This window comes from Andrographis paniculata, unplaced genomic scaffold (assembly GCF_009805555.1).
Source record: "Andrographis paniculata isolate CXL003 unplaced genomic scaffold, ASM980555v1 Contig35END, whole genome shotgun sequence".
Taxonomy (NCBI): domain Eukaryota; kingdom Viridiplantae; phylum Streptophyta; class Magnoliopsida; order Lamiales; family Acanthaceae; genus Andrographis; species Andrographis paniculata.
In genome coordinates, this window is record NW_026137568.1 from 1,697,769 (window position 1) to 1,713,377 (window position 15,609).

A 15,609-nucleotide genomic window follows, 5' to 3' on the forward strand; every position below is an offset into this window, starting at 1 on the left:
TCCCTTTCTCTCAATACAATAATCTTATTTATCATTTTTGTCCGTTTCAAAATAATAATCTTATTTCCATAAATAATCATATCACCATAAAACTATTTATTTTTTGATTTTTATTACACAATTGTCACTACTTTTTACACTAATACACTCACAAGGACAAAAAAGTTTTTTATTCATATTTTTTAATCCACTACCAATATAATATTAATATTCCTTAAATCTCGTATCCAACCCAATTACGACTATATTCATGAGACCGGGGAGTAGTACTTTATTTTTTAGAGTGACGGTGAGATCCTCAAAAAGCATACAAAAGATTGTGCCCTAAATAGATTTTATGTAAATAGCGAGTGATTGATTGATTTAGTGAATGAATGGCCAAAACAAAATTAAATTAATTAGTTTTCCATTTTTGACTTCACTTTTTTTGTGGTTACAGTTCCGAAATCGCAGGGCTTACCTGCAGTTTGGCGTACTCACTGCACCAACTGCACACTTAGGTACTGTAGGTGCCCAGCCACTTATCTTTTTGTGTTTGTTTGGTGCGGTGTGCAGTGCTGCTGACCTGTGCTGATTCATAAAACAAAAAACAAAAACATCAAACAATGTGTGTTTTTTTTGACATTTTTTTTTAGAACTTTATTAGTTGTATTCTGTAATTTACAAAAAAAAAATATATATATTTATTTTCCAATAAAAAATATTCGTTTTATCATTTTTATTTGTTTTATTAAAAAATAATTTTTTATTATAGTAAAAATAAATACATACTGATATCACAATATTCGTTAATTTATACATAAATTACAAATATACTATTTATAAATACAATTAATTTATACATAAAATACACAAAAAAATTATATCAAAATCATCTTATATTTCACCGATTCATAAAATATTATTCTCCCGTTAGCAAATTTTTTTTTAATTTATATTATAATTTGATATAATAATTAATATTCAAATATCAACACGCAAAAAGTAAATAAGATCCTTACAACCGACAAAGGTAATATTATTTTTTAATTTACCAAAAATTGGTATTATACAGTGCAACGCCAAAAATTGACATGAAATTTGACATTGGTTGGAGCCAACTGACACCAAATCCACCAACCCAACACCAATAATGGCGAGGTTGGAGATGGCCTAAGCTATTTAATAGAGGTTGAATATCACGTGATTGAAATGCTATTTTTTTTTTTTTCATAACTGATATATTTACGTATAAAATTACCGTACTTTTTACGGCAACTTCTTCTTCTCCTTCTTTTTCTCTTCTATATATTTTTAAAATTTAATCTCTATTCGTTTTCTTTATTCGTTTTAGATTCGCTAAACACAATCAAATTTGAAATCGATCCCAAATTTATAACACAATTAATCGACCGGATATAGAGATGGAGACGAGAATGCGTAAATTATTGCTCACCATCGATTCCTCCCCTGTTTCACCAAACCAAAAATCTAAGAAATTAATTTGATATCCTGATTTTCCCATCTGGGTCAAAGCCTCCATTCTCTTGTTCTTGAACCGGCGGATACAGTTCAAATAGAAATTTGATTCAAACCGGCGGCGACTGTGAAGAACAAGGAGGAAAAAGAAGAAGAGAAAGAACCTGGCTGCGGTGGCGTTAAAAAGAATTGTGGAATAAAGAAGAATTGGAGAGAAAAAAAGAAATATAAAGAAAATTGGAAAAAAAAAAAAAAAAACTGGCATGATTCAATCCCCTCCAACCTGGTTCTTCTTCTTTCTTTTTTTTCCTTCCTCTTTCTCTTCTTTTTTCTTTTTCTCTTCTTCCTTCTTTCTTCCCTGCTCCAGTTGCTTATGTCCGTCTGACTGCAATTGCTGCTTGTTGCAGCCGCCCAACCACCGCTAGCGTCGACTTCTTCATTCTTATTATTTTTTAATTTTTTATTTTTCAAAAAAAGAATCGGAGACGAAGAAGAACCAAAAAAAAAAAAAGGAAAAAAGAAGAAAAAAGAAAAAATCTGGTGGGGCTGCGACGACATGAAGAAGAATTGGGAAAGAAGAAAAACAAATTAGAAAAAAAGTAGAAGATAAAGAGCTTGGTGTGCACCGTGAAAAAGAATTTGGAGAAGAAAAAAAATGAAGAAAGGAAAGTTTGGTGCCGCTGGGAAGAAGAGAAAAGAAAGAATAGTAAGAGAAATAAATAAATAAAAAAATATATAAATAAGAGTATAATGATCAATGATAAAACTAACGTCCTGTAGTAAAATTTAGAGAGGAGTGAGTGTGCAGCATTTTAGAAACCATAACTAGGGTTTTTGAAATTTTAGAACCCGAGAAGTTTTCAGCTAATTCGAAAAAACGATGAAGTTTATTTTTGCTATTTTGCCAAATTATATCATTACTTTTTTATTATTCGTTTACTAAATTTATGTACAAATTTATTTATAATAAATAATTTTATATAATTATAATTTTATTATTTTTACTTTAACCAATAATAATTAATTTATCATTATTTTTTTATTTACTTCTTTATTTTTTATTAATTATTTAATAAATTTTTTATAATATTACCTTTTTACTTTTTGTCTATCCACTTTTAACATTAAATATAATTATTTTTTTCATATTCGTCCTCAACAAAACCTACAAAATTTACTAAATAAAGAAAATAATAGATACTCCCTTTGTTTACTTCAGATTTGACTTTTGTATTAAATTAAATTAATATTTTTTAAATAGTGTAATACTCATTTTACCCTTAATTTTAAAAGTAAAAATAATGTGAAAAAAAATACAAAGTACAAGTATTTTGGTATTTAGTTTAGAATTATTTTATTTTATATATTTTAAAGGAAATGAGAAATTTTAATTTGGACAAACTAAAATGATAAAATGAGAAGTTTACTCGTTTACGGATGAAGTATAATTTTCTACACTGCCTCATCCCAATTCGAAGTATAATTTGTACTATTTTCGTTTGTCTTATTCAAAAGTATCTAATTTTTTTTTTTTTTTTTATATTTTATGAAAAGTAATAGTAATATACTAATATCATAAGTTTCTTAATTTTTGCTCAAATTACAAACATATCATTACACATACAATACTTTATATATAAAATCAAACGATAAAAATATCAAAATTTCTTCGATAATTTTATTAACTAATAAAATATTATTTTTTAATTTATTACAAAACTCTAAAGAAGTACATTCAAGTAGAATACAAGAACTATAAAAATATATTCTTTCTGTTCAAGAGAGATATAATTCTAATGAATAAAATTAATACTCCCTCTGCCCTAATCCAAACGAATCATTTGGAGTTTTGTAATAAATTAAGAAATATAGTATTTGCAAACTATTAATATTATATTCACCTGCTTTTATTGATTAATGAAAGTGTGTAAGAAGATTTGTCATTTTGTCATTTGACTTTATGTATAATGTTATTGTATGTGTAATAGTATGTTTATAATTTAAGTAAAAATTAAAGGTATTTTGGTATTACTGTATAATTATTTTTTAAAAAATAGAAAAAAAATACTTTCGAATGAGACAGACAAAAAGGTAAAAAATATAATTTGAGTTGAGACAGAGGGAGTATTATTTTTTGTTTTACAAAATACCGTTGAAAAAAAAAAAAATCAGGACTCTGAATATATAGTGGCTCTGTTGATGCAACGTTTTTAAATGAATTGATTTTTTATGTGTGGTATAAAAAATTGTGTCAAAAATATAAAATATATATTATTTTAAGTTAATATTTTACTTTTTGACTTTTTATAATGAGTATTTTTAAAGTTTATTTTAAATTTTTTATTTTTATAAAAAGTTTTTTGTAGTATTATTTATTACTCATTTCGTCCCAATTAATTTGTCCACCTTAGTTGGACATAGAATTTTAAATATGATGTAATTAATAAGCAATTAAAAAATATATTAATAAAAATAATTATGATTAATTAAAGATAATTATACATTAAAATTAATATTTAAAATAATTACACATTAAGATGTCAACTTCTTTTTTACACTTGTTTTTTAATAATATAATAATAATAATAATAATAATAATAATAATAATAATAATAATAAGTGAAACAAACAAAACCCATAATGGAATAAAACCCAAATAAAAATCTCAATGCCAAATTAAAATCCAAAAAACTCATATCAATTATGGCATTCCACAGTAACCATTTGTTTTCTTTGTATTCAATTTTAATTTTTTATATGCAATTTTTACTACTCTCATAGAAATATACTCACTCCGTCCCGCTACAATTTCTATATATATATTTTTTTTCTTGCGGTCCCATAACTTCTTTCTATTTTTTTATTTATTATTTTTTTTGTAAATTTATCAATTTTAAACACACTTAACAAATATAAATTTAATTTAATTAAAACTCTCTACAAATATTTTTATTTACATTTAAAACTCTCTGATTTTTATAAAACTAATTTATACTATTAATAAATAAATATAATTATTTTTTATTTATTTATATTATATAAAATTTTATTCTCTACAAAATAATATTCATATATTTTATTGAGATATAATGTTAAAAAATATCTAAATATATATTTTAATTTTTTTAAAAATTAATAAATAATTCTCACCGTCTAAATAACTAGTTTATATCAACTAAATTTTCGTGTCCAAAATAAAAAGTTTCATCTTTATCGGGATATAGACAATATTATTTTTTATAATATCAAAACATTATTTAAATTAAAAATTCAAATCCAAAAGAAGATGAAAACACACTCTAAATAATAATGCATAATAAATTGGTGCTACCACATAATTCACTGTATGTTTGTTTGGTTGGACATTAAACTTTTTTGTTTGATTTTTGAATAGTAAGCATTTGAATAGAAATGTAGTATTTCTACCGTCTCATTCAAAGGTAACTATTTTATATTTTTGTTCGTCCTAAAATAAAATTATTATTTTTTAATTTAGTAATTGTACTACCTACCTAATATAATAAATACCATTTCAAACTTACAATATATTACACATATGCCATTAGTTTTATTTTACACCATACTAGGGGTATTTTTGTCTTTTTTACTACAATTCAATATAATACTAATATTCAAAAATCTACCTGCAAAAAGCAAATACTACCCCCAATGGAACAGATGGAGTATTTGTTTGATATAATGCAATTGTTTTTGATATAAAATTTTGAATATAAAATTATTTTTAATGTCAAATAAAAAATAAAAATTAATTATCTGATTTGAAAATTTTGAATATAAAACATTTAATAAATAGTAAAAGAATATAAACACGTCAAGCAAACACCACATATATTTTTTCTATATTTTTTTTTACACATTCTTTCCAAAAAATTAATACGCTATACATATTTATTATTTTTTTAGTCTTTACATAATTCTTTGTAACTCACATAATTTATTTTTTTCTTTTTCAACCATTTCACAAATAAATAAATGGAACATTATTATCTCATTCGTCGATCTCTTAAAATCGAGCCCGGCCCAATTAATCTTTCGAAAATTAGCCCGCCCGATGAGAAGGCATATCTAAACGGGTCGACCCAGACGGGCCTCTCGGGTCAGCCCGCATCTGGGCCTACCCGTTTCTTTTCTCATCTTCTTCTTCAGTTTTCTCGCCTTTCTTCTGACGAAAAATTCCTTTCCTACCGTTGCCGCCGTCGCTGTCTTCTCAGTCGTATTCGTATTTGTCTGCTCCGGTCTTCGACGTCGTTCTCCAAGATAGAGAAGCTTCTACAGTTTCGGCGGAGGCTTTGTAAGTTCAGTCCTTACGTTGAATTTTTTGTAATCAATTTTGCTGATATGGTATATACTATTTAGGGTTTGAATTGTCTGATGTTTGTTGAAATTAATTGTGTTATATAGTAGTATTAGATTACAAGCTTTTGTTCCACAAATTTTATTGTGTATAATCGAAATTCCCAGTTGAAATAAGAGTAAAAGTCTGGTAGAGAATCTAGTTCTTCATTCAATGTAAGTTAGATAATGATCCATACTGATGATCTAAAACCCTTCACTATGGCTGTGATTGTTTAGGGATTGGATTTTGGTTTGGGATTTGAATTGGAAAAAATTTGAATTTTAATAGTCATGTGATAGAAATACGTGTTGATAATATATTTTAGATGAAAAATTAATTTTTAGCAAGTGAAAAATATATCTTTAATTGATGTTTTCGGATAGAAAATTTTTAATGAATAGTAAAACTATGATAAAGTTTGTTAAAAAGAACACACCGGAAAAGACAAAATCAAGTCTAAGATTGAAAACATAACGGAAAAAGTCATTGGTTATAAGTTAACATCTAACTTCGTAATATAGAGACTTTTTGATAAGTTCAAAAGCAAATCCATCGAGTTTTGCCCAAAATGGACAATATTATAAAATGACAACCTCAAGTCCACATTGGAAAATAAAAAGAAAAAGAAAATGGTTATAAGTTAACATCCAACTCTAGATAGTATAAAGCTTTTTGAAGAAGTTCGAAAACAAATCCTTGCGGACTTAACCCTAAAGTGGACAATATCCCATTGTGTAATAATCCTGATTAGCATTGCGAGATAATGTCATCTCATCCTTGCGGACTTAACCCTAAACGGACAATATCCCATTGTGTAATGATCCTGAATAGGATTTATAGATAACATCATTTCAAATGGGGAGTGTTGAGAGTATCCCATATTGGAAAAATGTTATGACTTTTTTAGCTTATAAGGGTGAAGGATTATTCCGTTTAATACTCCCTCCGTCCACAAACTAATATTCTATTTTCCTATTTGAGACGTCCAACAACTATTGTCCTATTTCCTTTTTTTAAACACAAATTTTATATTTTTGCCCATCATTCATTTATTACTTTTAATCTCTACCATACAATTAAGGGCAAATTTGTCAATTCATAACAAAAAAACAATCACCTGAAAAACCGTGCAAATATACTTTAGAATAATAGAAATTGGACCTAGGGAGTATTAATTAGTTTTAAGTTGGAATTTCGAATTCCTTCTTGACATGATTTAATCCTAAAGCGGACAATATCGTACTGGTTGAAGTCAGACTAGTCCTAACATATATATGTTTTAATTTCTATTGTTCGACACATTAGGTCTAATAAAGAGTATCTAAATCCTCTACTTGCTTGCAATTGCTTACTAATCAGGAAACATAATAATCGTGTTTCATACTCTAGGTCTATTACACACAATGTGATCCTCGGGTAGTAAAGGCGCAGCCGAGTCTCGGTGCTGCACAGCCATGGCTTCTGTTCTCAACCCATCGGCTTCCACCGGGTAAACCAGGTAAGTCACTGTCATACCATAGCCGATAGCTAAAGCCTCATTGGTTTCCTCTGTTTTATGATTATTATTATTGGCCACTGCTCATCCATCTTTACAAGATAAATTATTCTATCGAGCTCGGTGATGTTCTTACACTTCATATTCCTATTTTCCATCATCTAATCAGGTATGCTTGGTTTGAAATTCTCGATAGTTTGATGAAATTACTAAAGGTTGTAGAGAATTTCCATCGAATTGTGGGTGTGTTTGTTAGGTGTGGTTACCCACTAATCTTAACATTTCTCTGTGTTAAATGGTAATAAAATCGATTTAAAAGAAACTTCTATATTTAATGATTGGATTGTGTGTTGTTGTACATAGGAGCTATGATTATTTTAAAACATGCTGGTTTTTTAGATGTATGAATGTCTGAATATCTTTGTTAGAGATTAAAGCTTGATGGTTAAAAATACAAGATGCAAACTGGTTATAAAATACTTATGGCTTCAGCTGAAGGTGCCAAATTATTGAACAAGGTCTTTTATTTTTTTGAATTTAATTGGCCAATGTTGAAAGATAACCTCAGAAAATCTTTTCCAGTTACGAATACACGAAAGGGTGTGCTCTTTTGGTGTTTTTTTTTTTGAAGTGTGCGTTCGTGTTTTAGATTTTGATGTTTGTTTATATTAAATAGTTGTTGTATTTGATGCTCTTAGAGGAAAATTGAAAGATTGGATAGTATTATGCAATATTTGTGGATGCCTTTGCAATCTATTGATTATAGGGTTATTTATTTTATTTTTTTATGAGATTGATTATCGTTAGATTATGCTTGGAAATAATCGCAAAAAATCAAGGGTTCAATTTTTTATTTTCTCTTTCTTTGTTATTTTTCTAATTTGCAAGAACAAAAAATTTGCCGGTATTTATTTCTCTATCTTTTATGGGAGGGGATCCTCGGCCCTCCAATGATCCCCGCTCCCACAGTCCCAACACACATATACTTGTATGTATATATGTATTTATATGTGTATCTATGGGTTCAGTTATCCTACTTCCAATAAATTGTGTTCTTTTTTTATCGATCAATAACTTTCCGGTATATGTATTTTTAAGATAAAATATTAATACATAAAAAATTTAAATATACATAGCAGAAAGTGATTGATGGGTATACAAATAGCACAATTCATTGGAGGTAGGGTAATTAAATCTGTGTGTATATATATATCTATATATATATTTGGGGCCTGAGGATCCGAACGTATTATTAAGTTATTTGCCAATTTTCAATGCCTTTACATTATGAATCTATTTCTTTCTTATAGATCAAAATATTAATACATGGTGGCGCCAAAAAGGTATGTGATGAAGGTATAGGAATTCATGTCGACAAGGAAATTGTGAAGAAAGGTCTCGAGAATGACACCAAGGTTTTGGCTATAGTAAACACCAAGAACAACAATGGTGTCAAACTTGTCTCAAAGATGCGACGACAACAATGCTTCGGCTACTGGCTTCGCCTACTTGTGCTGTCAAACATATCATATGAGAGAATGATGGATATTTCCGAGTATTAAAGGTGCGTTTCTTTGGGGTTTGGTTGAAAAATTTTAGTTCAAATTTGAATTAGATTTGAATTTGAGAAACTTTTGAGAGTTTTTCATGAATAGTGAGATGGATAGACAGGGTGTGTTTGTTTGGGGGTTTGGATTTTGAATTGAGATTTGAATAGTAAAAATTTTGAATTTGAATTGTTGTATGATGCGATATAAATAGGTGTTGATGTGATGTTTTTAATGTAAAATTGATTTTTAATATAATATAAAAAATGAAAAATAAGTGTTTGATTTGATATTTTTGAAAAAAATAAAATGAATAATGTATTTAAAATCCAATTCCCGTACAAACACACCCTAAGGATATTGAGTCTATTAACTTGTGAGTTATTTTATTTATCTTATTTTAAAATGAAGGAAATGAATAAATAGATTTTATGATTAAAAAAAATATGAAAAAGAAAAAGGATACTATTAGACGCGGTATATACACATTACATTAGAAATTTGAAAGTAGAGATGGCATTTTTGGGCCTAATGGGCTCTTTCGTGTCCGACAGGCCCAGGCTGGATTTTAATTGGTCTGAAAACTCAAGACCAAGTACAGTTAGTCCGGGCCCAGCTGAATTCTTTTAATATTTAATTTTAGTTTATTAAAGTTTTGTTTCATTTTTATATAGTTATATTTTATGAATTTTTTATTAAAAAAATTAAAAGATTATTTTTATTGATTGTCTTCTATGTGCGGCTTTTAAATTTTAAAAACTTCTTTCATTTTAATTGAAAATATTCTTTTTATTTTTTTTTTTGTCTTATTTAAAAGTATCTATAAAAATAATTATATATTAATTCTAAAATATTTTTAAATTTTATATAAATTATAAATATATAATTTATACATATGCAAAACTTAAAAATGTCAATCATTTTACACAAGTTCACTTTCACACAATTTTTTTTTTTTTTTATTGTTATTATGACGTGGGAACTCGCAGCCGCTACCCGAGAGTGTATATTAGATAAATTCGTGGCCGAACTTAATATCTTGCAAATTAGGCCCGACAAACAAGTCATAGATGAACCATGTGTGGCAGGTGACCTGAGACGTCGGGGGTTTTTGAACCCATGATCTCACGGTCACTATTTTTAGATCCGATATCCAATTCAAATAAATATTACTTCATTCGTTTCAATACAATAGTCTTGTTTATTATTTTTGTCCGTCTCAGAACAATAGTCTTGTTTATTATTTTTGTCCGTCTCAAAACAATAGTCTTATTTTCATAAATAACCATATCACTACATAACTATCCTTACTCTTTCATTATTATTACACAATTGCTACAATCTTTTACACTAATACAGTCACAAGGGCAAAAATGTCTTTTACTTATACTTTTTACCCATTATCAATATAATATCAATATTCTTTAAATCTCGTGCCCAATACAACCAAGACTATAGTTCCGGGACGGAGGGAGTATTAAACTCAAGATCCGAATCTGATCAACCTATACCCAAATTAGATTATATTGATCTAACATGATGTATACTCGATAAGACATAATAGAAGACATGATAGATCCAAATTCAACAAATCCTATATATGTTTATCATTCTTAAAAATTTAACTCAGAATTAATCTCGGATCCTGACAAACCAAATTTACATCAAAATATATGTATTTCATTAAAAATATTATAATAAAAAAATTTTAATTTTAAAAAAATATCTTTAATATAATTATAACTTGACCCGAGGTATACCAATAAGACATGATAGATCTGACGGATCCTAAATATCTTTACCATTTTTAAAAAGTTTAACTCAAATTGGTCTCTAATCCACACAGATCAAATTTACATCAAAATTTTAAGTATTTTATTAAAAACATAATAATAATAATAATAATAATAATAATAATAATAATAATAATAAAAAACTCAAATTAAAAAAAATATTTTCAATATAATTATAACTTGACCCAAAGTATACCGATAACACATTATAGATCGGACAGATACTAAATATCTTTACCATTGTTAAAATTTAACTCAAAATTGGTTTTGAATCCAACCAGACCAAATTTATATTAAAATTTATGTATTTTATTAGAATATTATAATAAAATAGAAAAAGCAAAAAAAAAAAAAAAAAAAAAAGAAAAGAAAACTCAAATTCAAAAAAAATATTTTCAATATAATTATGTCTTTATTTATTTTTTTTCTTATATATTGTTAAAATATTATTTAATTGGTAGGTTGAATTTGGTCAGTCTTTACAGGCATGCTGTTGGTAGTTTTGACATAAAGTCGCAGTCAAATTAAAATCGAAAAAATTGTCAGAAGTGGGATTTGAACCCACGCCCTCTTACGAAGACCAGAACTTGAGTCTGGCGCCTTAGACCACTCGGCCATCCTGACTTGTTGTTTATTGAGCTCAAATATGTATATTATATCATTATATATATGTAGGTTTTGCTGTAAATTCTTATTATTCAGAAAATTTATTTCCATAAAAATTAAATTAAATATTTATTTTTTAATATAAATTAAGAATTAGATATAATATTTTTTTTAGATAAAAACATTTCTCTAAATAATATGAATAAATCGAAAGCAACTGTATTTATGCTTGTATTTGTATAATGATTTGATGTTTTTTTTTTTTTTTTTAAAAAATAGTATATTTTTCTTGAAGAGCATAGAAATTCTATATTAAATAAATAGAAAAAAATTATTAGATCATTTTTACGTTAATCTTACCAAAGTAATGACTTGTCGAAGAAGGTGTGTTCGTTTGTCAAATTTTAACAAAATTCTACTATTCATCCAATTTTTTCCCCCCAAAAACATCAAATCAAACATCTATTTTTTATTTTTTATATTATACTAAAAATTAATTTTACATTCAAAACATCACATCAACACCTATTTATATCACATCATACAACTATTCAAATTCAAAATTTTTACTATTCAAATCCCAACTCAAAATCCAAACCCCCAAACAAACACACCCGAAGTAGATGGCACTTCAAATAGATTTTTTAGAATTTTATAATAAATTAAAAAATAATATTAGTAGTATTTTATTAATTAATGAAAATGTGTAAAAAGTTTTGACATTTTTTTTGACTTTTGTATAAATTAATTATATGTGTTATGATATATTTGTAATTTAGGTAAAAGTTAAAGTTATTTTGGTATTAGTGTATGATTACTTTTACTAAATTAAAAAATGAATACGTTTGAACGAGACAAACGAAAATAATAAAAAAAAGTACTTTGAGTTGAGACGAATGGACAAAGTATTTTTTATTGAAAATTATATTGAATGAATAATTAATTTAAATTTCAAATCACAAACAAACATTAAACACACCAATTATATAATACTCCTTCTGTCCCATAACAAAGTATACATTTTTCCATTTTAATCCGTCCCATAACAAAGTATCTATTTCATTTTTTTTTAGTAACTGTACTATCTACCTAACATTACAAATACCCTTACAACTTACAATATATTACACAAATGTCATTACATTTATATCACACCATACTAATAAAGTTATTTTAGTCATTTTTACTTTATTCCTACTACATCTTAGTATAATACTATTATTTTTAAAACTATGTGCAAAAAGAAAATGAATACCTAGGAAATTCAAATACTGATTTGTTTTCAACTATTTTTTAATTCAATTTTTTTATTATTCAGAAACCATAAAACACACCCTTACATATTTAAAGCTCAAGATGTTTTAAAGGCGAAATGCCATCACCCCCCTTATTGTGAAAGTAACTTGTGTATCCTCTAATAGTCGTTGCGCGGTATTTTGGAGGATTTTCTTCCGACAAGAGCTCCCCAATCGGTCCGTAGGATCTTGAGTTCACTCCTACGGTATCTCTCCCAAAGAAAGCCGCCATTGATACCCTTGGACCACGGCGGTTGACAACTACACGATGCTCCACACTTCTTAACTTGTCATTCGATACCAGCTGAAATTAAAGTCAAATTTAAATTATTTTTAAATTATTTCTAGGGTAAATTATATTACATTCACTTTTGTTTTAGTAAAAAAAGAAAATGCAGTGTTTTATTTATTACGTGAAACTTTCTGTGTTACTGTAAAGTTTGCACGAAATACTGTCCAAAACTGATATTTGATTGTAAATATTAACCCAATAATGCAAGTTTATACAAATAAAAGAAATAAAATATTTTAAATATTTTTTTTAATAAAATAAATAAATGAATAACTAATTAATCCTTCATTTTATAGTTTTTTGGAGACATTGTTATCTGATTTTTTTACAAAAATTATAAAAATAAATTATTGATCAATTATTTATTTATTTATTTTATTCAAAAACATTATTTAAGATGTTTTATGTTTTTTATTTGTATAAAACTTGCTTAATTTAGGTCTTTATTTAGAACCAAAATCAGCTTTAGATAAGAAGAGTGTTTCGTGCAAACATTACATTAACACAAAAGAGTTTCATATAATAAATAAAACATAAGGCGTTTTATGCATTTTTACTAAAATACAATGAAGGGTTATGGGTGTGTTTGTTTGGGGGATTGGATTTTAAATCCACTGTTCATCCTTATTTTTTTCTCCAAAAAATATCAAATCAAACACCTATTTTTTATTTTTTATATTATACTAAAAATCAATTTTACATTTAAAACATCACATCAACACCTATTTATATCACATCGTGCAACTATTCAAATTTAAAATTTTTACTATTCAAATCTCAACTCAAAATCCAAACCTTCAAACAAACACAACCGAATCATTTCTAATTGAAGGACTTAGAAAAACAACAAATTGTAATAACAACACTTACTTGTAGAAGATCGCCTATGTTAACGACTAAAGCTCCTGCCAACGGGACAATATTCACCCATTCGCCTTGGTGTTGCACTTGGAGACCTCCCAAGTTGTCTTGCAGAAGAATTGTCAAGAAACTATAGTCGGAATGTTTCCTCGTGCCTAATGTGTGTTCGGGCTCGGGACATGCCGGGTAATAGTGCCCGAAGAGTGCTAAAGTTTGTGCGCAATCGATATCTATGAGATGGTTTGGATCGAGTCCAAGAGCCTCGGATAGCAACTTGAACAAATTAGTCCCGAGCTCTATTACTTCCTTCGAATATCTCGACAAAATGTCCCTATAATTTCGTATTAGGTAAATGAAACTCATGGAAAGTAGGTTTGTTTGGTTATAAGTTGAGATTGTGGTTAAAAGTTCCATTGTACTTTTTGAAATAAGATGTTTAGTTAATGATTGTATTATATACATACATTTAAATAAATCAAAAATATATATTGAAATATTTTTCAACAAATATATTTAATTATGCCACTTTTTTTTATTATTATTTGCTAAACTTATGCATAATCTATTTTTAATAAACAACTATATCTACTCACAATTTAATTTATTACCCTACTTTAAAAAATAATAACCAATTTACACATATATATATATATTTATCAATTTTTTAATAAATTTATCGTAATACCTCATTTTAGTCTTCCCATTTTATTTATATATTAAAATACTATTATTTTAAAATTTTCCTATACAGCAATATGACATAAAAAATTATGACGGAAAGAATAATATATATTAATACACAATTTACATAAATTAATTTTATAAAAAAATAGTGACCTTTATTTATATATATATATATATAAAGAATTAGATAGAAATATGAGATATAAGTAGATTTAACTTTAAAAAATAAAAATTTTAAAAATTTGAGATTAAAAGACTCGAGAGCATATTAGAACTACAATCCAACTGATAACCAAACACACTCTTAACTACAAGCTAATAATTTAAAAAGATTGCGACTTACCTACACACCTCCGGTAGTTCCTCGGGCTCTAGTGGACCGGGTTCAACGATAACATTAAACGAGTCCCTCCAACACACCGCGGGCGAGGTGTACAAATCATGGTTGCTATTGTACAACATCTTCCTAGTATAATCTCGAGTGTAATATTTCTTCTTAGTCTCCACATCTTGCTCGTGGAATCTACGGACACCATCCAACGTGGCTTCAAGCGTGCTCGTGGATATACCGTGGTTGACCACTTGAAAAAATCCCCATGTCCGCGATGCGCGCAAGATCTCCTCGAGAATAGCTTTATGTCTTTGGGGATCTTTGTTGAACCCGTCGAGGTCAATTACGGGGACTTGTTGGCTTAAGCAAGATTTTGCTGTGATTCCATCAAGATGATGAGGCGGATGGACAAAGATTTGTGGAATCACAAAGGCGCCGCCGTCCACTAGGCCTTTTACGCCGGCCTTGGTGTTGTCGAAGGATCGTAACTCCGATTGCCGACGATCGTCGTTTGGCATTGGAATTTTTGTGGATGGGAGGTTTAGAAGAGGATGATAAGATTAGTGATCATATATAATTGAGAGTGTTAGGACAATATAGGCAATGTAGGATTTGACAAAAGCAAAAGTGCCAATGTATGGTTGAGAAAAAGAGTCACTATAAGACATGGGAGCCCCTACAAACAAGATAATAAAGGGGATTTTATATAACTTTCTAGATAAGTTCCCTAAGTGTTTTATATATGTATAATACGTGGTAACCCTCGTCAAGACAATTGAAAATATATAAAAGCGACGGAAGTTTGAATCCGTGAGTTCAAAGTCGCAAATTTATTTCACGCTACCAAGTCATTTTTACCTGACATGTTTCCTAAGTATTTTTGGTTTTTG

At 27.6% G+C, this 15,609-nt stretch overlaps 1 protein-coding gene, 1 long non-coding RNA gene and 1 other non-coding gene across 3 annotated transcripts; 1 reads left to right on the top strand and 2 right to left on the bottom strand.

The window, feature by feature from the left end:
• Positions 1-5,638: 5,638 nt before the first annotated feature.
• Positions 5,639-9,594, top strand: LOC127249015 (uncharacterized). Its single transcript, XR_007838230.1, has 3 exons — positions 5,639-5,770; positions 7,205-7,313; positions 8,621-9,594. It is a non-coding gene; the product is annotated as an uncharacterized LOC127249015 (long non-coding RNA).
• A 1,596-nt stretch (positions 9,595-11,190) lies between these two features.
• TRNAL-CAA (transfer RNA leucine (anticodon CAA)) lies at positions 11,191-11,274 on the bottom strand. The gene has a single exon. It is a non-coding gene; the product is annotated as a tRNA-Leu (tRNA).
• Positions 11,275-12,531: 1,257 nt separating this feature from the next.
• LOC127249288 (1-aminocyclopropane-1-carboxylate oxidase homolog 1-like) lies at positions 12,532-15,331 on the bottom strand. The gene is made up of 3 exons (XM_051272026.1): positions 14,732-15,331; positions 13,714-14,035; positions 12,532-12,855 (listed from the first exon to the last, which is right to left on the bottom strand). Exons 1-3 carry the CDS (start codon positions 15,235-15,237, stop codon positions 12,601-12,603), a joined length of 1,083 nt encoding a protein of 360 aa, XP_051127983.1. The 5' UTR covers positions 15,238-15,331; the 3' UTR covers positions 12,532-12,600.
• Positions 15,332-15,609: the final 278 nt, after the last annotated feature.